Source organism: Anomaloglossus baeobatrachus, chromosome 2 (assembly GCF_048569485.1).
Source record: "Anomaloglossus baeobatrachus isolate aAnoBae1 chromosome 2, aAnoBae1.hap1, whole genome shotgun sequence".
Classification (NCBI taxonomy): domain Eukaryota; kingdom Metazoa; phylum Chordata; class Amphibia; order Anura; family Aromobatidae; genus Anomaloglossus; species Anomaloglossus baeobatrachus.
The window spans coordinates 791,656,811-791,682,984 of record NC_134354.1 but is presented as its reverse complement, the minus strand read 5'-3'; the positions used below and the strand labels follow the sequence as shown (position 1 = coordinate 791,682,984).

At 48.1% G+C, this 26,174-nt stretch overlaps 2 protein-coding genes across 2 annotated transcripts in view; both read right to left on the bottom strand.

Annotated features, from left to right (window-relative positions):
- Nucleotides 1–811: 811 nt before the first annotated feature.
- The window catches only part of LOC142290087 (uncharacterized), a 159,962-nt gene continuing 134,599 nt past the window's right edge, over nt 812–26,174 (bottom strand). Inside the window, exon 18 of the mRNA XM_075334023.1 lies at nt 812–1,961. Within this exon, the coding sequence (XP_075190138.1) occupies nt 1,255–1,961 (707 nt within the window). The 3' untranslated portion in view covers nt 812–1,254. The remainder of the gene's footprint in view (nt 1,962–26,174) is intronic.
- Nucleotides 2,201–23,214, bottom strand: LOC142292359 (gastrula zinc finger protein XlCGF66.1-like). The gene is made up of 6 exons (XM_075337678.1): nt 23,136–23,214; nt 17,938–18,069; nt 17,658–17,825; nt 17,453–17,576; nt 6,427–6,480; nt 2,201–2,288 (listed from the first exon to the last, which is right to left on the bottom strand). The coding sequence occupies exons 2-5, from the start codon at nt 18,013–18,015 to the stop codon at nt 6,443–6,445; spliced, it is 408 nt and encodes a 135-aa protein (XP_075193793.1). The 5' UTR covers nt 18,016–18,069; nt 23,136–23,214; the 3' UTR covers nt 2,201–2,288; nt 6,427–6,442.

The window sequence follows — 26,174 nt, the reverse complement described above, 5'->3', positions numbered from 1 at the left end:
AAACACAGCTATAGACAATACAGGTTGCATTACCCAAGAGTAGACAATAGATGGCAGTAAAGTCGACTATTTGAAAACCAGCGGTATATAATAGTGTTGGATAGATCGTGGGATGAATACCCAAGGATTTCATAGTGCATAAGAGTATAAATGAATACAGATGCCAATGGACCTCATAGTGCATGTAAGCAGTAAATAAAATATAAAGAATCATTCCTATAGGGACCTCCTCCTGTACAATGTCTGATGATACCTCCTCTATATACAGCACATAACACAGGATCCACCATTCACAATAGGTGATGTCACAGCTCATCTCCTCCCCCTCCTGTACAATGACTGATAACACCTTTATATACAGGAGAGAACACAGGATCCATCATTCACAATAGGTGATGTCACAGATCACCTCCTCCTCCTGTTTAATGACAGAACACCTCTATATACAGTAGATATCACATATTGTGAATGCTGGATCCTGTGTTCTTATATGTATAGAGGTGCTTTTAGTAATTTACAGGAGGAGAAGGTGAGCTGTGACATCACCTATTGTGAATGGTGGATCCTGTGTTTTCTACTGTACATATATAAAGGTCATCAGGCATTGCACAGGAGGAGGTGAGCTGTGATAACACAGGATCCACCATTCACAATAGGTGATGTTACAGCTCACCTCTTCCTGTAAATGACTAAAAGCACTTCTATACATATGAGATAACACAAGATCCATCATTCACAATATGTGATATATCATATGTATAGAGGTGCTTTTAGTCATTTACAGGAGGAGGTGAGCTGTAACATCACCTATTGTGAAGGGTGGATCCTGTGTTATCACAGCTCACCTCCTGTGCAATGCCTGATGACCTTTATATATATATATACTGTAGATAACGCAGGAGCCACCATTCACAATAGGTGATGTCACAGCTCACCTCCTCCTCACTTTACAATGATATTTGCCTAGAGTAAGTACTTCAATGCAGTCCATTAGGGTCTGAGTCAATTCATTGTGGCTTTCATCCATGTGGCTGCTGAAAAGATGGGAAAAAGGAGTCTAAGAAACCTAGTGGCCAGCGTGAAAATCCACAATATTGTAAATTAAAAAAAAAAAAAAAATCAACATATATACACACACACAGTGTATAAAAATACATAAAAGAAAAGCCCTTTTTTAAGCATAGGTTATTTTCTTCTTCTGATCAGCTCCTACATTGGAGATCTACATCTGCCTTATTTCCTACATTGTAAACATTAAATTGCTTCCTTCCGTGCGTGAGTTCTCTGATGTACAACGAGATTCGGCTTCTGGGTAAAACATTTCCCACAATCTGGACATGAATACGGCTTCTCCCCTGTGTGACATCTCTGATGTATAACGAGATATGATTTCCGGTTAAAACTTTGTAGACATTCTGAACATGAAAATGGCTTCTCTCCCGTGTGAGTTCTCAAATGTTCTACAAGATTTGATTTATAGGCAAAACATTTCCCACATTCTGAACAGGAAAATGGCTTACTGTCTGTGTGAGTTCTCAAATGTTCTACAAGACCAGATTTTTGCACAAAACGTTTCCCACATTCTGAACAGGAAAACTGGTGCACTGCTGTGTGAGCTTTTTGATGTTTGACAAGATTGTATTTTTTACTAAAATATTTCCCACATTCTGAGCATGAAAACAGCTTCTCTCCTATGTGAGTTCCCAAATGTCCTGCAAGAGCTGATTTATAGGCAAAACATTTCCCACATTCTGAACAGGAAAATGGCTTCTCTCCTGTGTGAATTAGGAGATGTCTCACAAAATGATTTTTACGTAGAAAGCACTTTCCACATTCTGAACATGAAAACTTCTTTACCCCTGTGTGAATATTCATGTGTTCCACAAGACTTGACTTCTGGGCAAAACATTTCCCACATTCTGAACAGGAGAACGGCTTCTCCCCTGTGTGTCTTCTTAGATGTGACTTAAGTTGATATTTACTATTAAACCGCTTTTCACATTCTGAGCATGAAAATGGCTTCACTGCTGTGTGAATTTTGTGAATTTGATCAAGATCAGATTTTTCACTAAAATATTTCGCACATTTTGAATGTGAAAGTGACCTTTCATTTTTCTGATTCTCTTCGCATATGGAAATCTTACACTTTTTAAAATGTTTTTCATCTTCAGAATTTGAATTTCTTTTACCAGGTCTATTCCTTTCCTTACTGAAATGTAATTGATCGTCATCTTCATAAGTTTGAGATAAAAGAAGATCTCCATTAGAGACTTTCACCATTTCTTCACCTAAAAAAACAAAAACCGCAAAAAACTAGTTATATACGGTAATTTCTTTGGGGGAAAAAAAAAAAGTCTATAAAATGAGCGGAACTTAGGCTGGGGTCACATGATCCCAAGTACGGGATGGCAACACAAGTGTTTCTCGATAAATTAAAATACAAAAAAAGAGAAACGTATATATTATATAGAGTCATTACACACAGAGGGATCTATTCCTATATATTATATAAAGTCATTAACCACAGAGGGATCTATTCCTATTATATAGAGTCATTACACACAGAGGGATCTATTCCTATATATTATATAGAGTCATTATACACAGAGGGATCTATTCCTATATACTATATAGAGTCATTATACACAGAGGGATCTATTTCTATATAATATATAGAATCATTACACACAGAGGGATCTATTCCTATATATTATATAGTCATTACACACAGAGGGATCTATCTATTATATAGAGTCATTACACACAGAGGGATCTATTCCTATATATTATATAGTCATTACACACAGAGGGATCTATTCCTATATATTAGTCATTACACACAGAGGGATCTATTCCTATATATTATATAGTCATTAAACACAGAGGGATCTATTCCTATATACTATATAGAGTCATTATACACAGAGGGATCTATTTCTATATAATATATAGAATCATTACACACAGAGTGATCTATTCCTATATATTATATAGTCATTACACACAGAGGGATCTATCTATTATATAGAGTCATTACACACAGAGGGATCTATTCCTATATATTATATAGTCATTACACACAGAGGGATCTATTCCTATATATTATATAAAGTCATTAACCACAGAGGGATCTATTCCTATTATATAGAGTCATTACACACAGAGGGATCTATTCCTATATATTATATAGTCATTACACACAGAAGGATCTATTCCTATATATTATATAAAGTCATTAACCACAGAGGGATCTATTCCTATTATATAGAGTCATTACACACAGAGGGATCTATTCCTATTATATAGAGTCATTACACACAGAGGGATCTATTTCACGTGTTTATTTCTGTTAATGTTGATGATTGCGGCTTACAGCCAAACATCAAAATATATGGGTGTACGGCAATTCTAGGGTTATGATTGATGCGCAGATAGGGTCCGACCCTGTGTTTCTATAGAAAAGAAGAATCCAGCACTCAATGTTTGTGATGAAAGAAAAGATCCCAATATCGACGTTTCGGTCTATAGGACCTTCCTCATGTGTACACAATATAAAAAGAAACATGAATTACAAATCCATAATCATAACCAATACAATGATTACACTGGAACCATTAATAGCTAATGAATTTAGTCAATAAAGATGGTTTGAGTCACCATTCTATAGAAGACCATATTTCCATATAGAGTGATATCAGAACATTGTAAGGCGGATGATTCAAAATACAACGATCCTAATCAACCACAAAAATCCAAACTGAATCCCAGATCAAGAAAATTATTGCAAAATCAAATATCTGCATTCCAGAACATCATGGCATGTGTACATATGAATAAATGGAAGGTATGAGTCTACTGACTGTGGGGCCGGTCACTATGCAGAGGTGACAAGACAATATACTGGAACTATTGTACAGGGATGAGAAGTACCGGACACAAAGGAAATCCGCTGTGAAGTGCTGTGCGCAGCAGGTAGGGGATCTATGATGATAACAGGCATGATGGTGAATGAACTAGAGTAAGGGGTACTTCTCACATAGCGAGATCGCTGCTGAGTCCCAGGTTTTGTGACGCCGCAGTGACCTCATTAGCGATCTCGCTGTGTGTGACACTGAGCAGTGACCTGGCCCCTGCTGTGAGATCGCTGCTCGTTACACACAGTGCTGGTTCATTTTTTGGACGTTGCTCTCCCGCTGTGAAGCGCACATCGCTGTGTGTGACAGCGAGAGAACAACGATCTAAATGCGCAGGGAGCAGGAGTCGGCGTCTGGCAGCCTGCGGTAAGCTGTAACCAAGGTAAATATCGGGTAACCAAGCGAAGTGCTTTGCTTGGTTACCCTATATTTACCTTGGTTACTAGCATCCCCCGCTCTCAGGCCACCAGTGCCGGCTCCCTGCACACGTAGCCAGAGAACATATCGGGTAAATAAGCGAAGTGGTTTGCTTATTAACCCGATGTGTACCCTGGCTAGGAGTGCAGGGAGCCAGCGCTAAGCTGTGTGCGCTGGTAACCAAGGTAAATATCGGGTAACCAAGCTCTTGGTTACCCGATATTTACCTTAGTTACCAAGCGCAGCATCGCTTCCACGCGTCGCTGGTGGCTGGTCACTGGTCGCTGGTGAGATCTGCCTGATTGACAGCTCACCAGCGACCATGTAGCGACGCACCAGCGATCCTGACCAGGTCAGATCGCTGGTGGGATCGCTGGAGCGTCGCTGAAGGGTGACGGTACCCTAACACACGCTCAGCCAACCATAAACCTTGCAGAGCTTATGTGAGGAGCAAAACTTACCAAATCAAGTGGATAATTAGGACAAAGCACGCCTGCGGAGAGCGAAATTGTTCTGGTGAATGGCGTGAATACAGTGTAATTGGGCGGGCTTTTTAAACCTCCTAGTGACCGGTGATAGGTGTCGCAGGACCGGAATTGACGTGGGTCCCACTCTCACTGAGATGGTAACCAGTGCATGCTGGGAAAGCGTCACATCCTGTGACGTCAGCGGCAACACTATTGTGGTTGGCAATGGATGACAGAGTCTGGTAACGTGTAGAAAGCCCAAGTGCACATGCCCAAAATAATTAGCTTCTATGAGCGTGATTATAAGAAGATAAACAGGGAGGCATAAAACATGGAAAAGGGAAGAAATGAAAGACTGTGTAATGACTATCACAAACATTGAGTGCCGCATTCTTTTACAGCCAAACATAATTATCTCAGAAAATTAGAATAATTAACACAAAACACCTGCAAAGGCTACCTAAGTGTTTAAAATGGTCCCTTAGTCTGGTTCAGTAGGCTACACAATCATGGGGAAGACTGCTTACTTTACAAATGTCAAGAAGGCAGTCACTGACACTTCACAAGGAGGGTAAGCCACAAAACGGTCATTGTTAAAAAACCTGGCTGTTCACAGAGTGCTGTATCCAAGCATATTAATGGAAAGTTGATTAGAAAGAAAAAGTGTGGCAGAAAAAGGTGCACAAGCAACCGGGATATCTGCAGCTTTGATAGGATTGTTAAGAAAATTCCACTCAAAAATTTGGGAGAGATTCACAAGGAGTGGCCAGAAACAAAAATTAAGTCCTAAAATTTAGAATTTATTTGGTTAAACACTAAAAATGAGAAATAGTCTCATAACAAACAACACTCACTAGAAAAAAACACAATGTGGTAATATACATATAAGGGCAAGAAAGGCTGACCCTACTAGGCCCGAGTCTTACTGCTACGTTGCTGCGGAGGTCGGCACCATAGTTCTGCACAATCATCGACAACATATGAGCAGGACTAGGGTGCCAACCTTGGGGCAAGGTAGCGGTAAAGTCGAAAACACTGCGCTGTACAGTACAAGCATGGTGGATGGATTTATAGAAATCTCCTGCCCACTGTGCCTGTACAGTCCGTAGCATAACCTGACCTGCGGTGTGGCCTCCCGAGCCACAGCATGGTCAATTCTTTGCTGCGGAGCTGCAAGCATTTTCTGCAGGGAGACCGCAGCGGCCCGAACCCCGATCGTCGGCACGGGCAGCTCAGGTCCCTGCGGAGGAGACTCATGGCTCCCCAGGTCAGGATTTGAACCAGTGATCACTTGATTGGTTGTATGATGTAACACAGTATTGTACTAGGATGATCAACCTATGCAGCCAAACCACAGGTGGTCATTAAAAATTCCCTAAACATGGGGGAAGGATCATTACTGCACACTAAGGCTCTTTAAACCTTGTTCACCTCTGCAACCATCATTTTTGCTCCAAGGTAACTACAAATTCTTCATTTTTTTTTTTATAATGCCTTCACCACATCACCTACAGGGCTATGAATGTAAGTCATTCAGAAATGCTGGACAGTCATGAGAGGACTAGAGAACTTCTCTCTGGTGGGTTACTCGGACTGGACCCATCTATAGGAAATACGTAATTACTTACCGGTAATGTGCTTTTTCTAAACCCATGACGGCACCACAAGAGAGAGGATCCGACCTTCAATGACAGGAAACCTACAGGATAAAAAAGGTGGTACCTTTCCCCACATCAGTTAATTACAGAGCATGAAATGACCTCCAATGGAAAAGGTTAATACAACATAAGGCCACCACCTGGACACTTCTGTGTGGAAAAAGGAAGGTGAACTAACAAAAGAAGAACACCCAGTGCAGGAAGGGAATATAAGGGTGCCGTCATGGGATCAGAAAAAAATACATTACCGGTAAGTAATTACGTATTTTTCCCTCACCCTATGACTGCCCCACGAGAGAATTACAGTGAAGAAAACTCTAGGGAGAGACTTCGGTCTACAGAACCCATCTCCCAAAGGTGATGTCAGAAAACGAGAGATCCAACCTATAATGTTTGTAGAAGGTCGAGGGTGGCGACATTGTAGCCGCTTTGCAGATTTGCTCAATGGAGACATCTGCTCGTTCTGCCCATGAAGATGCCACCGCCCTTGTGGAATGAGCCTCAGGCCCGCAGGTACTTCTCTACTACTAGAAGAGTAAGCTAAGGGTATGGCGTCCCTGATCCACCTTGCCAGAGTGGACTTTGAGGCTCTAGCCCCTTCTGACTACCCTGAAAGGAGACAAACAATGATTTATCTTTCCTCCAGGAACTAGTGACTAGAAGGTATCGAAGCAGACAGCAACGCACATCGAGACAATGCCAATTCTTCTCATCATCATGTTTTGGTTTATCACAAAAGGATGGAAGTACAATCTCCTGGGAAGTATGAAACCTGGACACTACCTTCGGCAAGTACGCTGGGTCCAGTCTTAAAACTACCCTGTCTTCCAAGATTTGAGTGAAGGGAGGGTCGATTGAAAGGGCCTGAATGTCACTGACCCTACGTGCCAAAGTTAGGGCTACCAGGAGGACTGTTTTAAGCGATAGGCATTTTACAGAAATAAAGTCCAAAAGGCTCGAATGGGGGGACCTGTCAGAGCTGCTAATACTACGTTAAGGCCCCAAGGAGGAAGGGCTACCACACGCTTAGGTTTTAGACGTGACCTGGCTTTAAAAAAACCTAGTCACTCATCGGTTCCTTGCGATATCATAATTATATAAGGCTGCCAATGCAGAAACCTAAACTTTGAGTGTACCAACCAACAAACCCAGTTCTAAGCCTTTCTGCAGAAATTCTAGAATCAAACCTATTGGTACCTCCCCTGTGACACTAGCACAGGTAGATGATAAAAACCTTTTCCAGGTTCTACAATAAATCTTTGTGATCACCGGTTTCCTACAGCGCAATAAAGGTGGAAACTAAGTTTGGATAAAAACCCTTGCTACTCAGTAGTGCCCTCTCAAATTCCAGGCCGTCAGGTGTAATCTGTCTGTCGGAGGATGGAATGCTGGTCCCTGTGATAGGAGATCCAGGATTTCTCGAAGGACCCACGGACTGGAAATCGACATTTAAGTCAGCCAAAAAAAACATTGTCTCTTTGGCCAGAAGGGAGCTATTAGAATGTCTCTCACTCTGTCGTCACTGAACTTCTTCAGGACTGTCGGAAGTAGCACTAACGGGGGAAAGGCATATGCTAGGTCGAAGTCCCACTTTGTCAATAGGGCGTCTACAGCATACGGTTGCTCCCTGGGCTTCAGAGAGCAAAAATGTTGAACCTTCCTGTTCTGCTTGGTGGCAAAAAGGTCTATGATTGGAGTATCCCATTTGTCCCCTATGAGATTGATGATGCTCTGCTTGAGGACCCACTCCCCCTGTCTCAGTTGAGTGAGGCTCAGGAAATCTGCCATGTAATTGTCGTTCCCTCTTTTGTGTACGGCTGACAGCGACAGTAAATGTGTTTCTGTTAATTGCGGGATTTTTTCGGCTATAGTCACGAGGGGCCTGGACCTCGTGACCCCCTGATGGCTCAGATAAGCCACAGTCACCTGATTGTCTGACAATATTCGAGTATGATGACCTGTCAGTAAATGTAGGAGAGTCAGTACTGCCCATTCCACTGCTAAGAGTTCCCTGACATTGGAGGAAGACGCTGCCTCCTGTGTTGACCAGAGCCCCTGAACTGGATGGTCTTTGTAGGTGAGCCGCCACCCCGAGACACTTGCATCCGTGGTAACCACTCTGGACAAAAGGGACAGACCATGGAACCCCTCGTTAGGTTCCTCTGGTCCAGCCACCACTGAAGGGAGCTGATGGAGTCTGGGAGGAGAGTTATTCGCCTGTTCAACTTGTCTCCCAGGACCGCCTGATTCCTCAAAATGTCCCACTGGAGGGCCCTGGTATGCCCTTGGGCCCAAAGGACCGTCGGAATAGTGGATATTAGTGAGCCCAGGAGAGACATAGCGTCCCTTAGAGACATTCTTGGACATGTTACTGCCTGCAGCACCAGACAGTGGATTTTTTCTATCTTGGTTGGTGGAAGATGACATTCTTGAAGTAGAGAGTCCAGAGTAAAGGCCGCTTTACACGCTGCAATATCGGTACCGATATCGCTAGCGTGGGTACCCGCCCCCATCTGTAGTGCGACACGGGCAAATCGCTGCCCGTACCGCACAACATTGCCCAGACCCGTCACACTACTTACCTGCCCGGCGACGTCACTGTGACCGGCGAACCGCCTCCTTTCTAAGGGGGCGGTTCGTTCACCGTCACAGCGACGTCACAGCTGCGTCACTGAACTGCCGCCCAATAGAAGCGGAGGGGCGGAGATGAGCGGGACGTAACATCCCGCACACCTCCTTCCTTCCGCATAGCGGCCGGGAGGCAGGTAAGGAGAGGTTCCTCGTTCCTGCGGTGTCACACGGAGCGATGTGTGCTGCCGCAGGAATGAGGAACAACCTCGTTACTGCTGCAGTAACGATTTTTGAGAATGGACCCCCATGTCACCGATAAACGATTTTGCACGTTTTTTCAACGATGAAAAAAAATCGCTCATAGGTGTCACACGCAACGGCATCGCTAATGCAGCCGGATGTGCGTCACCAATTCCTTAACCCCAACGAGTTCGCATTAGCGATGTCGTAGCGTGTAAAGCCCCCTTTAGTCCCAGAAAGGTCTGTACAGTGTCCAGCTCTAATTTTGACTTGTCCAAGTTCAGAATCCAGCCCAGATGTTCCAATTTGGTGCAGACTTTCTGAAGGATGGGGGCACAATGGCTGGCCGACCTGCCCACAACAAGGGAGTCATTGAGATATGGGATTACAAGGACTTTTTCTTCCCGTAGGTGGGCCGTGATCTCTAGTATGAGTTTCGTGAATACCCCTTGCGCAATTGCCAGGCTGAAGGGCAAGGCCCTGTATTGCAGGTGCCTGATCTTCCCGTCTATATGAACTGCCACCCTGATATATTTTTGAAACCGAGGGTCCATGAGAACGTGATAGTACGAGTCTTTTAGGTCCAAAACAGTGATTTGGCAACCTGGGAACAGAGACCTTATGGTGGACTTTATTGACTCCATTTTGATGGCTAAAATCTGTAGATGGTTGTTTAGCCCCTTTAAATTTATGATGGTGCGAAAGGTATAGTCTGGCTTTTCTACCAAAAAGAGAGGGGAATAAAATCCCTCTCCCACCTAGTCTACTGGTACTTTCATTAGGACTGATTTGCCTAACAGATTTCCTATCTCCACCTCTACAGCCTGCTGTTCGCCAGGGGGAGATCTTGGGGATGTCAATAGAAATCTTCGGGGGGGTGGGGGCTGAAATGGAAATGTCAGACCTGATCATATGATGCTGATAATCTAGGGATTTGAAGAAATCCTTTTCCAGGCTGGAAGAAAATGGGCTAGTCTAGGTGGGAGTCATTGAGAGGTCTTCTTATCCTGGGAAGGGCCCTTATTATTATTATTATTATTATTATTATTATTATTATTATTATTATTATTAATAATAATAATAATAATAATAATAATAATAATAATAATAATAATAATAATAATAAATCTTTATTTCTATAGCTCCAACATATTCCGCAGCGCTTTACAAGTCAGGAGGATCATATACAAAACAAGTAACAGTTATAGAAAGTATAATATTTAAAGGGAAAAAAGACAACCCTGCTCGCGAGAGCTTACAATCTACAATGAGATATGGGTGGGGTGGGGGGCAAGGTTCAAGTGCTTATTTACAATGAAAATCCAGCCATCTCAAGAAACTGGGGGATAGATAATGGCTGCCTGGAGCAGTTGGCCAGAGCCTTGAGATAGATGCATTTGGGTGCCGTGGGGTTATTTTCTGAGAAGTTGTGGAGGGATTAGGTGAAATTAGTTCGGCTTGGGAGTGTGATAGGCCGCCCTAAAAGATGCAGTTTTAGGGTGCGTCTGAAGCGGAGTAAGTTGTGATTCATCCTAACTTCTTGGGCTAGAGCGTTCCAGAGGTTTGGTGCAGCTTGGAATTTGCAGAGCGCAGAGAACGGGTGGGGTGATAGACAGAGAGGAGGGTGGAGATGTTGGAGGGTGCTGCACTGTGGAGAGCTTTGTGGGTGAGAACAAGCAGTGTGAATTGGATCCTGTGATATATGGGCAGCCAGTGCAATGACTGGCACAGAGCAGAGGCATCCGAGTAGCGGTTAGCCGGATAGGTGACCCTGGCTGCTGCATTAAGGATGGACTGTAGAGGGGAGAGTCTAGTTAGGGGGAGACCAATTAATAGAGAGTTGCAGTAGTGAAGGCGAGAGTGGATCAGGGCCACGGTGAGGGTTTTTGTCGTTTCCATTGTGAGAAAGGGGCGGATTCTGGAGATGTTCTTGAGGTGCAAGCGGCAGGAGCGGGCAAGAGATTGTATGTGGGGGGTGAAGGAGAGATCAGTGTTAAGTATAACACCCAGACAGCGGGCCTGCTGCCTAGGACTTATCGTTGTGCCACACACAGAGAGGGAGATGTCAGGTTTAGGAAGGTTGGAAGACGGAGGGAAAAGCAGAAGTTCAGTTTTGGAAAGGTTAAGTTTCAGATAGAGAGCAGACATGATGTAAACTGCCCTTGAACATAAAACCCTTTCCTTCCTTTTTTCGATCAGACCATGCACTCTTGTCCCTGGATGAAGCCTTACGGTTGTAGCGTTTCTTGCAAAAGGACCGTTTGAAGGAGGAAAAAGGACGGAGTCGGAAAGTTCTTCTTTTTATCCCCCACCTTCTCAAGAACATTATCCAGCACAAGTCCGGAGAGGAACTCGCCTTGACAGGGGATTGAACAGAGTTTGGCTTTCACTTGCAGATCCCCTGGGCAACACTACGACCATAAGGCCCGTCTTGCTGCATTAGAAAGTGCTGCCGATTTGGCCGCCAATCTCGTGGAATCAGCTGAAGCATCAGAGAGGAATGCTGCTGCTCCCTGCATCAGAGGTAAGGAAGATAAAAAGAAGGTTCCGCGGGAGGATATTCTAAGTTTGTCCTCCAACTGAGACAGCCACAGCGCCAGGGATCTTGTGTGACGCCCTGGCAAATCCAGGTAGTCACAACAAGAGTTACCGTATTTTTCGGACTATAAGACGCACCGGACCATAAGACGAACCCTGGTTTTAGAGAAGGAAAATAGGAAAAATAAAATTTTAAGCAAAAAATTTGGTCATGACACACTTATGGGGTGAGGATCTGCTGCTGACACGGTTATGGGGATAATGTCCCCAAATTCTCTACTAAGGTACCCCATCCTGGTAATGATCCACCTGCTATACAATATATATATATATATATATATATATATATATATCCCTCATCCTGGTATAGCCCCATCTTGCTATATGCTGCCATCCTGGTATGTGCTCCCATCCTGCTATATACCTTATCCTGGTATATGGCCGCATCCTGCTATATACCCCCATCCTGGTATGTGTTCCCATCCTGCTATATACCCCCATCCTGGTATGTGCTCCCATCCTGCTATATACCCCCATCCTGCTATGTGCTCCCATCCTGCTATATACCCCCATCCTGCTATATGTCCTGCATCCTGTGGCACACAAAAAAAACCCAAAACGTTTATACTCACCTTTCCTTGCTCCACGCAACATCGCTCCTCCTCCTGTGTGCCGGCAGCGCTGTTTGGAGCCGGCAACGATCCCTGCAGCATCGCGATGTCCTCCTGTCTGTGCCAGCGCGCTGAGTGTGGACATGTGCGCACAGCGATGATGTCATCTCTGTGAGCACTGCTAGTCTCCACACAGCCGCGGCCGGCACAGACAGTAGGAGATCGCGGTGCTGCAGGGGAACGGTGAGTGTACTGATTCACTGCCCCCCGCGCTGATGATGATGCACGGGGGGCAGTGAATACAGCCGCACATGATCACTCCAGGCTGTAGTTGCCATGGGTGATCATGCGGCCGGCTTTTTAGTAAGCGCGCATCCCCCACCCATCATCCCGCCCACCTGTCAGCACCGGCTTCAGCGCTGAGAGATGATGGGAGGAATGATAGGCGTGCATATGTAATGAGCGGGCCCACGTGGTCACTGCAGGCGTTGCTGAAGCCTGCTTGTGCCCCCGATGACCCGCTCCACCGCAGCACCCTCATTCCCCGCAGCCCTACATTCAGACTATAAGATGCACCCCCCACTTTCCCCCAACATTTGAAGGGAAAAAAAGTGCGTCTTATAGTCCGAAAAATACGGTAATCCTCCTTGGCACCAACACAGTCCCCACACAGATATACACCAGCCAATCAGGCCCTACTCACCCCCTCCCCAGGAAAATGGGAGGGAGCGAGAGGACCTTAGGAAGTGCAGAGAGGAGTTAAGTTTCAGTTCGTGCTGTAGTCAGTGAAGAGCTGACAGGAGGGAGTTGGAGCTTCTTGGAGAAGGTGGTGTGCCGCCCCCATGCCAGCAGCCGGCGCTGCTCGGGCCCGGACCTTCCGGTGTGGTGGCTCGAGGGTCTCCGGACCTGGGGGTCACGCGGACACGCTGAGTAAATGGGGGAGGGGACGTAGATGTACAGGCTAGGCCGTAGTAAGTTTGTGACGCCACCCACGGTGTGTGGTGAGGTGGGACACCACCGCTGTTATGGGGCACCCGGGGGAGATGTTGTGCAGCAAGTTGTTAACCCCTCCGTTGGCAGGGATGGTGGCCCTGGGACCCGGTTGGTCAGTGCAGGGGATGGCGACCGCAGGGGGTGCTGGTGTACTCACTGTTAGTAAAACACACAAGTCTCTGGTAAACCAAGGTGGCCGATGCCGCGGCCGGTTGCGTTCAGGTCCCCCACCCGGCTGGTGGTCTCTATCCTTTTCCTGCACTGCTTTGAGTAAGGTGGACTTTCCTAGTGTGAAACTCAGGAGTGTGCTCCCGGCTGGATGTGGCCTAAGGAGCCGTGCCCGCAGACGCTGGCCCGTGGGATCTATGGGCCCTGACGGTGACCTCTTATCCCTAATCGGTGGGCTGTTGTCTTCTATGAGGGACTTTGGGTGGGACAGGACCTCTAGTCCTGGCCTCAATCAGTTAATTAACCAGTTCCACTTGGTTTCGGTCCTGGCTTCAGGGTACAAGTACCCCCCTTTGTGCTACGGTTTCCGGGTCGGTTCCCCGTGTCGGTACCGGCGGGCTACGACCCTGTCCCGGTCCAGCCCACACTCCTCTCCAAACTGAACTTCAGACTGCTCTCCACTTAACTGCCTGTTTTCCCGCCTCGGGCTGTCTGGACCCCTGGGTGGGCGTGTCCCAACCGCCTGGTCACGCCCACTGGTGTGTCTGTCTGTCCGTAAGGGGGGGGTGACTAGGGTTTTCTGGTTGGCTGTGTGTTTCCTAGTGAGGGAGCGGTGTAGGGCGGGGGCCTCTCTGTGACTACCTGGTTTTGCCAGGGCGTCACAGTGGTAGTCTGGGTTGGAGCCCTGGACTACCGGACTAGGTGGCAGTGAGGGCCACAGGCACGGAGATCCGGTCGCGGGGAACCTGAGGCCGACCGGGACAGGGTTGTGGCCCGCCGGTGCCGAGAGAGAGGGGATCCGGACCGGAGGCAGTTAAAGCGGACTAGTCCAGACAAGAGAGACAGACAGAGAGAGTGGAAGGAAGGGCCCTGGCTGTATATCTGGGTGTGGGACCCGAAGACACCCGCCAAAGGTGACTGGCCATTGGCAATTAGGTTTACAATACAGACTGTGTGTTTACTGACCCTCCACATCAGCACAGCCTCATCCAGCACCACGACTACCAACTGTGAGTTCCCTGTTTCCTGTCTCCTAAAGACTGCTCCCTGCAATCCCTCACCATCCTCTGGGCCCCAGAACTACACCTCCCCTACCCGTGGAGGGGATCCCACCTTGCTGCCCCGTTCCATCAGCTCCGGGCACCCACATACAAAGCAGCTGCGGTGTCACCATCCCTCATCGCAACTCACGGGTTTGCGTCACAGACAACTCCCCTGTAAATATCCCGTTTTCACTCGTGGGCGACGGACGGCTGCGTGAGCCCCGGATCCAGTTGCCACTCGAGCCACAGCCACCGCCCGGATCCAAGTGCCTCGAGCGGCCCCCCCGGTTGTGATCTGTTCCCAGTCCGCGACACTTGCTGGTCACAGAGCACCCGCTGAGGACTACCAGACATTTTTAAAGGAAGAGATCTGCTTTTCTGGCCATGGGGTCTTTCAGTGACCCCCATCTCCTCAAACGGAATAATTTTTGGATGCCTTGGCTACAGTCTCATCCAATTTAGGAGCCCTGTCCCAGGAGGAACAGGCCGTGTCTTCAAAAGGGTATTTGCGCTTAAAGGTGCTAGGGACAGAACCTCTCATCTGTTTTTTTCCCATTCCCTGGCTTAAGCAACTGCATTCCGTCGACCACTGGGAAGGCCCAATGTTTCTTCTGCTCTAGACCTCTAAACATTACATCCTGGACAGAGCACTGCAGTTTTTCCTCTGATTTGCCCATTGTACTTCTGATTGCTTTAATTAATTTGTCCGTGTTTTCTAGAGGAAAACATTGGCACTCCTCAACCTCAATGTCAGAGGAGGAAGATGCAGAAACAAGGGAACCATAGTCTCCCTCTGATTTGCTTGAGCTTGTCGAGGTAGGGGGTGCATGCTTGTGCTTTTTACAAGGAGGTTCTTTCAGGGACTGAAGGGAGCTTCTTATTTCAGACTGAATGATGTACTGGAGATCTGCAGCAAACCCCGGGGTTTCCTCCGAAAGGGTCTGCTGCATACAATCCTTGCAGTGCCTTTTGGGCCATGTGTGCCGCCCTGGCAAAAGCAGGGTGTCACAGAGGTCTGCATACATCTTTATGGTGCAGAGCTCACTCTCCCTTGGGGAGTTTCCCACACCAATACACACCAGCCAATCAGGCCCCACTCGTCCCCTCCTCCGGAAAACGGGAGGGGGAGAGAGGAGCTTGGAGAGAGCAGAGTGTAGTTTCAGTCAGTCTGCAGGAGGAGAGAGGTCTGGAAGCAGCCCCTGTGTGGGGCTAGGAGAAGTGGCAGTGAGGGCCTCAGGAATAGGCCAGCCGCTTGTGGGACCCGATGTGGACCGGGGAGAGGGTAGTGGCCCCCCCGGTGCCGACTGTCGACAGACACAGACATCAGGCAGGAGAAAAACACGCGAATTACACACACGGGTGTGGGATTTGTCCTCACAGCAGCCGTGGGCACCAGTTACCAGCAACTTGGTTAATTCTTGGACTCGTGTCAGTTATTGCCTTATACTGTGAGTACTCCTGCACCGCCCGGTCCAAGCCGTGGACTGCACCTGTTACTCCCCAATCCATCACACCGGGGTCCTGGGACATCAACACCCTACCCGTGGAGAGAAAATCACCACCTTGCTGCCCATTACCACCCCCGGGATCCTGTGACCGGCAGTGGTGGTGCTCCATTACCTCACCGCACACAACGGGTGGCGTCACGGAACATAGACTACCAAATCTCAACTGTATATAATGCCCCTTTTGTTGTGGTGCCTGGGATCACAGACCGGGTCACGCCACCGTGATACCTTCAGAAGCGACCCCTTGGCCCAGATCTGAGTACCCCCTATCCCTGGGCGACACACATGTATGGGCTAGCCCTTGTTTACAAAGAGTATATTCCTTATTTTTAGACTTGGAAGTACACTTCCTTGGCCTCTCCACCGGGTCGGGGGAGGGAGCTTTGCCATCTGACAACTCTCCCCTGGAGGCTCCTCTGCTGTCGGACTTGGCACTGCTCTGCTGACTGGACCAGGCACCCCGCTTAATAAAAAAACTTCAACCAGATCCAGTGCCGTTCCAACGACGCTGAGACTGCCTAAGGTGTCTGTCAATCTTCTTAGTGGCAGAGAGGGATGATGACTGCAGCACTTGTCGCTACTGCTCATCCTGATCCTGATCCTTGTCTTGGTCCATCCTGCTGGAGGGGGTCAGACTGAAATAGATGCCACCGATCCGTGGACCTCCCACCATTTTTAAATGAACGGGGTGCTCAACAGCCCCCTCCAGCACCTCCTGACCCACTTCTGGGTCTGATCGTCACAGGCAGGATCTGCGTCATCATGGTGCACCGCGCATGCGGAAACGGAGCACACGAGGAGCACACGACGACACACACAAGATGGCATGCGTGGGACCACGCGGCATCATCCAAGATGGCGCCTCCCGACGCTGCTGCACATGCTGCCGGAGACTCTAAGCAGTGGCTACCCCTACGAGAGGGGGCCCCAGCCTGCGTCCGCTCACGATCAAAACCCCTGTGGGCCCGCCGTGGTACATCCAGGAACCCGTGCTGGTTGAGGCAGGACCCGTGCCGCTGCCATAACCAACCGCCGAAGCTGGGTAAGCCACAAATCTTCCGAGGCCCTCCAGGGCCATCATCCTGAGGTTCCTTATTCAAGGACAGGGAACCAACTGATGCGGGGAGAGGTACCGCCTCTTTTATCCTGTAGGTTTCCTGTCCTTGAAGAGCGGATTCCTCTCTCTCGTGGTGCAGTCATAGGGTGAGGGAAAAATATACACAGTGACTGAATACATCGTCTACATGTGATGATCAGATGATGGTGGAGTCCAGGTGACCTTAGACCCGGCCTCTCCTCTATAATCAGGACGGTCTCCTCTTACCCGGAGATGTGAGGGGCTGGTGATTCTCCATCATGACGTCCTTGTACAGATCCTTGTGTCCTTCTAGATACTCCCACTCCTCCATGGAGAAATAGACGGTGACGTCCTGACATCTTATAGGAACCTGACACACAATGACCCGTCATTAGCAGACCCCTCCCCCGGTGTTATTATATAATGTCCCAGCATTCCCGGCAGCGCTCACCTCTCCGCTCAGCAGCTCAGTGATCCTGTGGGTCAGTTCCAGGATCTTCTGCTCATGTATCAGTGAATGAGGTGAAGGCTCGGTGATGGCACTCGGGGTCCTGCTCCATCCTCCTGACACACGAGGGGTCACACACTCCCCAGACGACGTCTTCACTACTGTGTGATCCTGTGTATGGGGAGACGCCGGTCACTACATCTATTCTGAAGATCCTTCACCTTCCCCGTCATTTCCCTGCTTTATTCCTAGAGATCAGAGTGATGTGATGTGAAGCTCTCACCTCTCCAGTGATCCAGTAGATTATCTCCAGGGTGAGGTCTAATATCTGAGCCGCCATGTGGTCTCTGTCCGGCTTCATACTTGGTGGGGGAATCGGTGGGAAACACGAACTTTAGCTGTCAGAGTTCTGAACCTGTGGAATAATATGGATGACTGAGCACAAAATCCATCATGGAAGAGCATCCTACATGGAGGAAAGTGTGTCACTAATTATAAAGGCCTACGTCCAGCTCACAGTGGATGGGACATCATCATTACAACCTATATATATTTAAAGGGGTTTTAAGACTTACAATATTAAAGTCCTATCCTTAGAAGAGGTCATAGATACAGTATCTTATCGGTGGCAGTCCTCCTAACACCCATCATCTGATGATGGCTCTGCACCCTGTATAGTGGCAGTTTTCAGATGCCGCAGTTCGGCTCCTGGTGATCTGAAGTGATTAGGAGCTGAACTGTAGAACCCGAGCGCGGCCACAATACAGGGTCGAGGGCTCTGCTCAGTGTTTACATCCCGCCATCATCAAGGCCGATAAAACTGGTCAGTGATAGCTACCGGGAAAGGGGGGGGGGTGTGAGTGACCACATTGTGGCCCCCACCGCTTAAAGAGTTGTTCCAGCCATGAAATCCAAAATTTCTTCTTAACCTAATCTGTGCTGAATTGTCATCTAAAACATCCCTATACTAATTTTTTTGTTTATCGTTTGTTCCTGTTGAATTATCACTTTATTTACCTGCAGTTCAACTAAACATGACATCTTCCTGTGCTTCTTTGCCAAACTTCACAGTCACAGCTGGCACCACCCAGCCTAAGTGTCCAGCCCCGCCCTCTGCACACTCATTGGCCAGTTGTTCCTACTGATAAGCCCACAGCAGCTCATCACACAGCACAGATGGAGAATACATGGCACAGAAGATCAGTGGCGCCTGCAGGTGACGCTGCTATTTGCTTGTTCCCATTGATAAGCCAGCAGCTCATCATACAGCGTAGGGGGAGAATACAGTGCACAGTAGAGGCTAAATGCCAGTGGGCTAAAGGACCTTTGCGGACGTCTTGCCCATGTGACCACAAGAGGCAGGGCCTCCTTCAACATAGCTGATATCAAGAAGAAACTCCATGTGATCCTGGAGTTGTTTGTAATAGAAGCAGGGGGACTGGGGGTGAGACCACCAGGAGGGGGGTGCAGGGGGGCAAACTCCCCCCCTTGCATGATTATAGTGGATGAGAGGAAAAATCATCACGCCCACCAACTGAGCCAGTGACGCCCACTTACCAGGAAGGTCCTTCTAGCCATTGTGATTTAGCCACAGCACACAGAGCAGCGCACAGGGGGCAGAGGAGAGTACAGAATGTGGGGACGATGCGGGGGGGGGGGGGGGATGAGAGGGGGCCAGGGCTGCGTCACACTGTTACTGGTCGGCAGCAGGGAGCAAAAATGACATCGGCGGTGATGCCCATCAACAAGCTCCTGCCCCTGTCGATGTGACATCACATGAAGCAGCAAAATCCCAGTAGGAGCAGTCACATGACCACTCTGAGCCTGAGGAGAGGGGCTCAATGTAGCCCAATAGTGAAATACAGAAAAAAATAGGCAAAATAACCCGGATAACCCCTTTAACTATGTTTCTATCACCACCCCCTGATAACGTCCTGTTTCAGAGAAACAAGATGTGGGCCGGCGGTGACAGAAGTGTGCTGGTGCTGCAGTCGCCTTTCTCACAGCTTCTATCAATGCTATTGATCCCGAACATCATAAGAGGGACATGATGAAAGTAGCTGTGGCAAGTGACAGCAGCCGGCCCGCTGATGACATCCTGTGATAGAAGGGAGAAGGGGCTCCTGATGAAGTCCACTTTAAGACATCCCATAATTGTTAAAAAAAAAAAAAAAAAAAAATGCACTAAAAATGCATGCGCTTTTTGCCACAAGATGCGTTTTTGTGACCACAGGGTGCAGTTTTGTGGTGAACATAGCCTTAAATGGTGACTGCAGCATCATAGTGGTTAGATAGAGACACCAATAGGGACAGTGATGACACTGTCTGAGGATACAAGCCTGGATTTGTCGGGATGCCAGGGGATATCAAAATTACTGGAGGCAGCAGATCCCCTAAATCATCCCCCGTCCCAGGACGGTTATGTGGCGCCCCTGACCTGGTCAGGCACCACTGAGTACTGCACCCATGCTGGGTGAGTACAAACAGGTAATCCCAAAGGCTGAGTAGGGTGTGTACGCACAGACACATAGTAACCAGGACACACACACAGCTTAGAGGGGACCCCTGGGCAGACCCAGGAGGGGGCGTGGCCCCCGCGTCTCAACTAGTGGTGCGGTAGTGGGACTGGAGGCTAGAGTTGTGCAGTGGCAGTCAAAGGAGTAGGAGTGGAGCAGCCGTGGCTGAAAGGCGGACGCTGAGGAGCGGAACACTGGTCAGACCCTGCACGTGTAGTGGCTGCTGGCGGGGGAGTACACTACCACACAGTCGGTCTGAAAGACACCTGAAGAAAGCGAGCAGTAAGGAGTTGAGTACGAGGACTCCTGGTAGTGATGCACACACGGGGCACAGGTCCCTAGAGCCAGACATCCATTTAGTGGTCTGATAAATCCTGCAGGTGGTGGGACTAGAGGTCCCACACCAACCACTACAGAGCCCAAGCATCAGCAGCAACGAGGGGGCCCATAAAGAGGATCGATCCTGGAGCCATCTTATCCTTGGTCCACGCTGCCAGAAAATGGGTCAGAAAGGGGAGAAAAGGCAGCTGCGACTTCCCTGGATGAATCCCACAGTACTTTAAGTCAGGGGTTGTCCGAAATAAGAAGTGCTAGGAAGGCGAGTCAGCAGTCACCCCTACACCAGCCTGAAGGATACCTGGTTCCACCTGGTTCACCATAGCATTGCCCGGGTTGCCTCACTCTACCATCAGAAAGTGAGTAAAGAGTTATTCTGCGACCTGTGATTCTACACGCATACACCCGAGCCCCTGGGCCAGCCTCACTCTCGGGAGGCCACACCGTCTAACTGCCTGTACCATCAGCCCCAGATGCTTGCTAAACTGCAGTGGTGGTCACACATCACCCTGACCGCAAAACTGAGAGTGGCGTCACAACACATAAGTAAGCAACCTGACATACCTGTGACCAGAGCACGTCCCCACAGAGAAGTCCCTGCGGTGTCCCTAGAAGTGAAGTGGAGTCCCGCAGGTGAGACCGCTGCAACGCTGTGGTGGGCGCCTCAGTTACATACCTCCCGATTTAGTGGGATGGTCCCAGTATGAGGGCTCTCTCCCACAGTCCTGCTCTTGTCCCGGCTCCTCTTATTAGTGCAGTGAATAAATTAACTTAATTCAGTGCATAAATTAAATTTTCATCTGCTCTGGTTTCCCAAGTCAGGAGTAGAACTCATGAACTTGTGAGATCTGTGCATAGACAGCAGCTGTACCATTGAGCCACTGCCTGTACTGAGAGGCATAGGAGGATCTGGTAATCTTGACCTGTGTTGCAGGCAAGAAACCAGAAGTAAATTATTCAGTTACATAGAGATATAGATAGATAGATACTGCATCTTTATGACGGTGAAGGAAAAAAGTCAGATTGTTTTGTTCCTATAAAACTACTATAAAGAAATGAGAGAAATTGTTTTTATATTATATATGAAGAAATAAATGTATTTTCATCCCCCTAAGAATCAAATCAGCAACTCCCAAACATGTGTCCAGCAGCTGTTGAGCCACAAGCTGTGATGAGCTTAGAAGAAGAAGTTTTATATAGATGAACCAACAATGCAGCCTCTGATTACACTGCACATAGAGCTCCATTGTACAGAGCAGTGTCTTTTTCCAATCTAATAAAATTCCTAAAAGAAAAAAATTAAAATGTAATTTTTTATTGTGCTTTTTGCATATAAAATAATAAATATCACACATCAGCCAATAACATGGTCATTTTTGTTGTCCCTGTAATTGTAACGACCCAAACACCACTACGATCAAATATTTATGGGGATTGGTCAATGTCGGAAAAAAAATGGCAACATTTATTACTTTTCATCGTTAAATCCATAAAAAAATTTAATAATAATGTATTGCTGAGGCCGTGTTCACATGGAGCGTAAATGCTGCGTTTTTTCTGCAGGATCCGCACCTTGAGCGGAATAACAATCCTCTCTAATTATTGCGTTTGCTGCATTTTTTATGCGTTTCTCCCTTATTTGATCCATGTTTGGTGCAGACGTGACTCCGGGTGTTTAATGCATTTTAATACTATAGAAAATCTTTGATTCTGCGATTAATAATGTAATGGCACTTTTTTTTTTAATTGCGTTTTTTCAGGCTCCACAAAGACGTCCGAGGGTGGAGATCTCATGACGTCTCTGCCACTTTGCTTTGACATTTAGTCCGTGTTCACATGTAGCAGAAAAGTTTGTTTTTTTTCTGCAGCTTTTTTTTGCACATATATTCTGCTACAATTAACTGTCTTAGGAGAGTGGATGTGATTTCATGAAAAGAAGTTGCTGAAACCTGCAGATTTGGGACTTTTCTGTACAGTTTTCTATGTGGAGCAAAAAAGAAAAAAAAAAAAAAAAATCACATGGAAAAAAAAAATGCAGATCCTTTTAAAGGAGCAGAATCCGAGATTTTCTGTATTATAAAAAATGCAGCTTCACATCTGCACCAAAGACGCAACAAATAAGGAGAAAAAGGCAGAAAAATGCAATAATCAGAGAAGATTAATATTGTGTAATTTTGATGCGAATCCTGCAGAAAACAAAAAACACCGGATTTCTGCAGCGTGTGAACACGGCCATACAGTCACAAAAAAGCCACATGTCAGATTGTGAGGCTTATGTAAGTATGAGAACGTTCTGGCTGCTATGCAAGAATTAAAGAATGAACAGTCCGGGGAGTCTGCTCAACGCCCCTTACTGCCAAATGGGTGTGGCTAGGAGTGTGGTTAGGGGTGTGGCCAAAACGTGCAGGGGTGCACTACAGCGCCACATACTTTGTCTTTCTGTTCACCAAAGTTGGGCAGTGGGCAATGATCTGTCGGTCATATCGTCCAATTATTAGATCCTTGATGCTCCAAGGACAACAACCTCCAAATAAAGCCTATTTACTAACAATATCAATTTACAGTATAATCCACACTCTGCGTGGAACAGTCCTAACAACCTCCAGGGTGAAAGTGACGTCGCACTGACCTGTGCCCCGGGCGCAGCTGCGGCTTCTGTGGCTCTGATCACTTATCTGCCAGCAAAGTATTGAAAGTCATCACCTGACAAACTTCTAAGAGGCCATGTGTTCCACAGACAGGAAGCTTATGTTCCACATACAGGAAGTGCCATGCGTTCCGCTGACAGGAAGTGCCATGTGTTCCACATACAGGAAGTTTCTTCTGTTCCTCAGACAGGAAGTGTTGTGTGTTCCTCAGACAGGAAGTGCCATGTGTTCCACATACAGGAAGTTTCTTCTGTTCCTCAGACAGGAAGTGTTGTGTGTTCCTCAGACAGGAAGCTTATGTTCCACAGACAGGAAGTGTTGTGTGTTCCTCAGACAGGAAGCTTATGTTCTACAGTCAGGAAATGCTGTGTGTTCCACAGACAGGAAGCTTATGTTCTATAGACATGAAGTTTCCTATGTTCCACAGACCAAAAGTGAGTGTGTTTCATAGACAGGAAATGCTGTGTGTTCCACAGACAGAAGTGCTATGTACAGACAGGAAGTGTCCTGTTTTTCACAGACAGGAAAAGTCCTGTGTTACAAAGACAGAAAGTGACATGTGTTCCACAGACAGGAAGTGCTGTGTGTTCCACAGACAGGAAGTGCCCTGTGTTCCACAGACAGGTAGAACCCTGTGTTCCACAGACAGGAAGTGCCATGTGCTCCATAGACAGGAAGGGTCCTGTGTTCCACAGACAGGAAGTGCCTGTGTTCCATAGTTAGGGAGTGCCATGTGTTTCACACACAAGAAGTGTCCTATGTTCCACAGACCGGAAGTGCAGTATGTTTCATAGGCAGGAAATGCCGTGTGTTCCACAGTCAGGAAATGCCATGTGTTCCATAGTCAGGGAGTGCCAATTGTTGCACACACATGAAGTCTCCTATGTTCCACAGACCGGATTTGCAGTGTGTTTCATAGACAGGAAATGCCGTGTGTTCCACAGACTGGAAGGGTCCTATGTTCCACAGACCGGAAGTGCAGTGTGTTTCATAGACAGGAAGTGTCCTGTGCTTCACAGACCGGATTTGCAGTGTGTTTCATAGACTGGAAGTTTCATTTGAGCATAAAATAAATGAAAATATTCTCTCTTTTGGATAAAAGTTTAAATGTTCTAATCACAGTTGTAGCCACTGGTATAACTAATAGGATGGTGGGAGCACATTAGTATGCGCAAGCAGAGCATGTGGGGATTTAAAGGACTGGCAGCCGGTAAGACCGCGGCGGCGGCCCGAGAGCTGGAGGTTCCCCACCTCTGCTCTGCAGTGTGCGGCATTTGGTCTGAGCACTGACAGGCGGACCCCCCACCCCTGTAACCTCTGCAGTGTACGGTGTATGGTCTGAGCTCTGACTGGCGGACCCCCCACCCTTGTAACCTCTGAAGTGTGCGGTGTATGGTCTGAGCACTGACAGGCGGACCCCCCACCCCTGTAACCTCTGCAGTGTGTGGTGTATGGTCTGAGCTCTGACAGGCGGACCACCCACCCGTGTAACCTCTGAAGTGTGCGGTGTATGGTCTGAGCACTGACAGGCAGACCCCCCACCCCTGTAACCTCTGCAGTGTGCAGTGTATGGTCTGAGCACTGACAGGCGGACCCCCCACCCCTGTAACCTCTGAAGTGTGCGGTGTATGGTCTGAGCACTGACAGGCAGACCCCCCACCCCTGTAACCTCTGCAGTGTGCAGTGTATGGTCTGAGCACTGACAGGCGGACCACCCACCCGTGTAACCTCTGAAGTGTGCGGTGTATGGCCTGAGCACTGACAGGCAGACCCCCCACCCCTGTAACCTCTGCAGTGTGCAGTGTATGGTCTGAGCACTGACAGGCGGACCCCCCACCCCTGTAACCTCTGAAGTGTGCGGTGTATGGTCTGAGCACTGACAGGCAGACCCTCCACCCCTGTAACCTCTGCCGTGTGCGGTGTATGGTCTGAGCACTGACAGGCGGACCCCCCACCCCTGTAACCTCTGCCGTGTGCGGTGTATGGTCTGAGCACTGACAGGCGGACCCCCACCCCTGTAACCTCTGCCGTGTGCGGTGTATGGTCTGAGCACTGACAGGTGGACCCTCCACCCCTGTAACCTCTGCCGTGTGCGGTGTATGGTCTGAGCACTGACAGGCGGACCCCCCCCCACCCCTGTAACCTCTGCAGTGTGTGGTGTATGGTCTGAGCACTGACAGGCGGACCCCCCACCCCTGTAACCTCTGCAGTGTGCGGTGTATGGTCTGAGCACTGACAGGCGGACCCCCCACCCCTGTAACCTCTGCAGTGTGTGGTGTATGGTCTGAGCACTGACAGGCGGACCCACACTGTTGACACGTTTTGTGTTCATTTCCTTTCTGCCAACAAGTGATTTGTACAACGTAAGTTGGTCTGCTCTATCACCCGGCGGGTATAACTATTTAAATCCTCCTCAGGCTTCCATTCCCTGCTGGTGATAATTCTGAAGTGGACCCTGTTTGGACCTACAACCTGCTTGTATGGTATTTTTTTGGGCAGATTATTATTTTTTACTTTTGGTTTTCCTTAATTTATTCTGCACCTTCCTCCAGATTCTTTAAGAGGTATGTGGATCACTTGATGGCTGCTTAGGAAGTGAAGGGCTGAGGGGTCATCTGAGCAATCCAGTTAGGGTTATTTCAGTCTGTGCAAGGGGCCTTAAGGGACTGTGTACTGCCCCGCGGGCTCGGATCCGTGCTCGTACTGCGGGTGGTGGCTCGAGCCTCTCACGGACCCGGGGGTCACGTCGCTCTGCAAGGGAGTTGGTGCTACACACGGGGATTTGGGTGGTGAGTTCCACGGCCGGGGCCGCGGTGGTTTGGTTTTGGATGTTAGTTCGTGACTCCACCCACGGGTTGTGGTGATTGTAGACACCACCGCTGCGGTGAAGGTATGGGGGGCTCCCGGGAGCGGTGTAATGGCGCAGCTAGGTGTTAACCCCTCCATGGGTAGGGGGTGTTGGTCTCGGGGCCTGGTAGGCGAGGGCCATGGTTCAGGGTGAAGTGTTGCGGTGCAGCGCG

Bases quoted from the DNA above. Each gene is read 5' to 3' on its own strand.
- LOC142292359 (XM_075337678.1), bottom strand. From the start codon at position 18,015: ATGAAGCCGGACAGAGACCACATGGCGGCTCAGATATTAGACCTCACC. The intron at 17,826-17,937 runs GTGAGAGCTTCA...CCCCATACACAG, and splicing joins TCTACTGGATCACTGGAGAG to GATCACACAGTAGTGAAGAC. The intron at 6,481-17,452 runs GTAAGAGGAGAC...CTGTCATTGAAG, and splicing joins CCAGCCCCTCACATCTCCGG to GTCGGATCCTCTCTCTTGTG.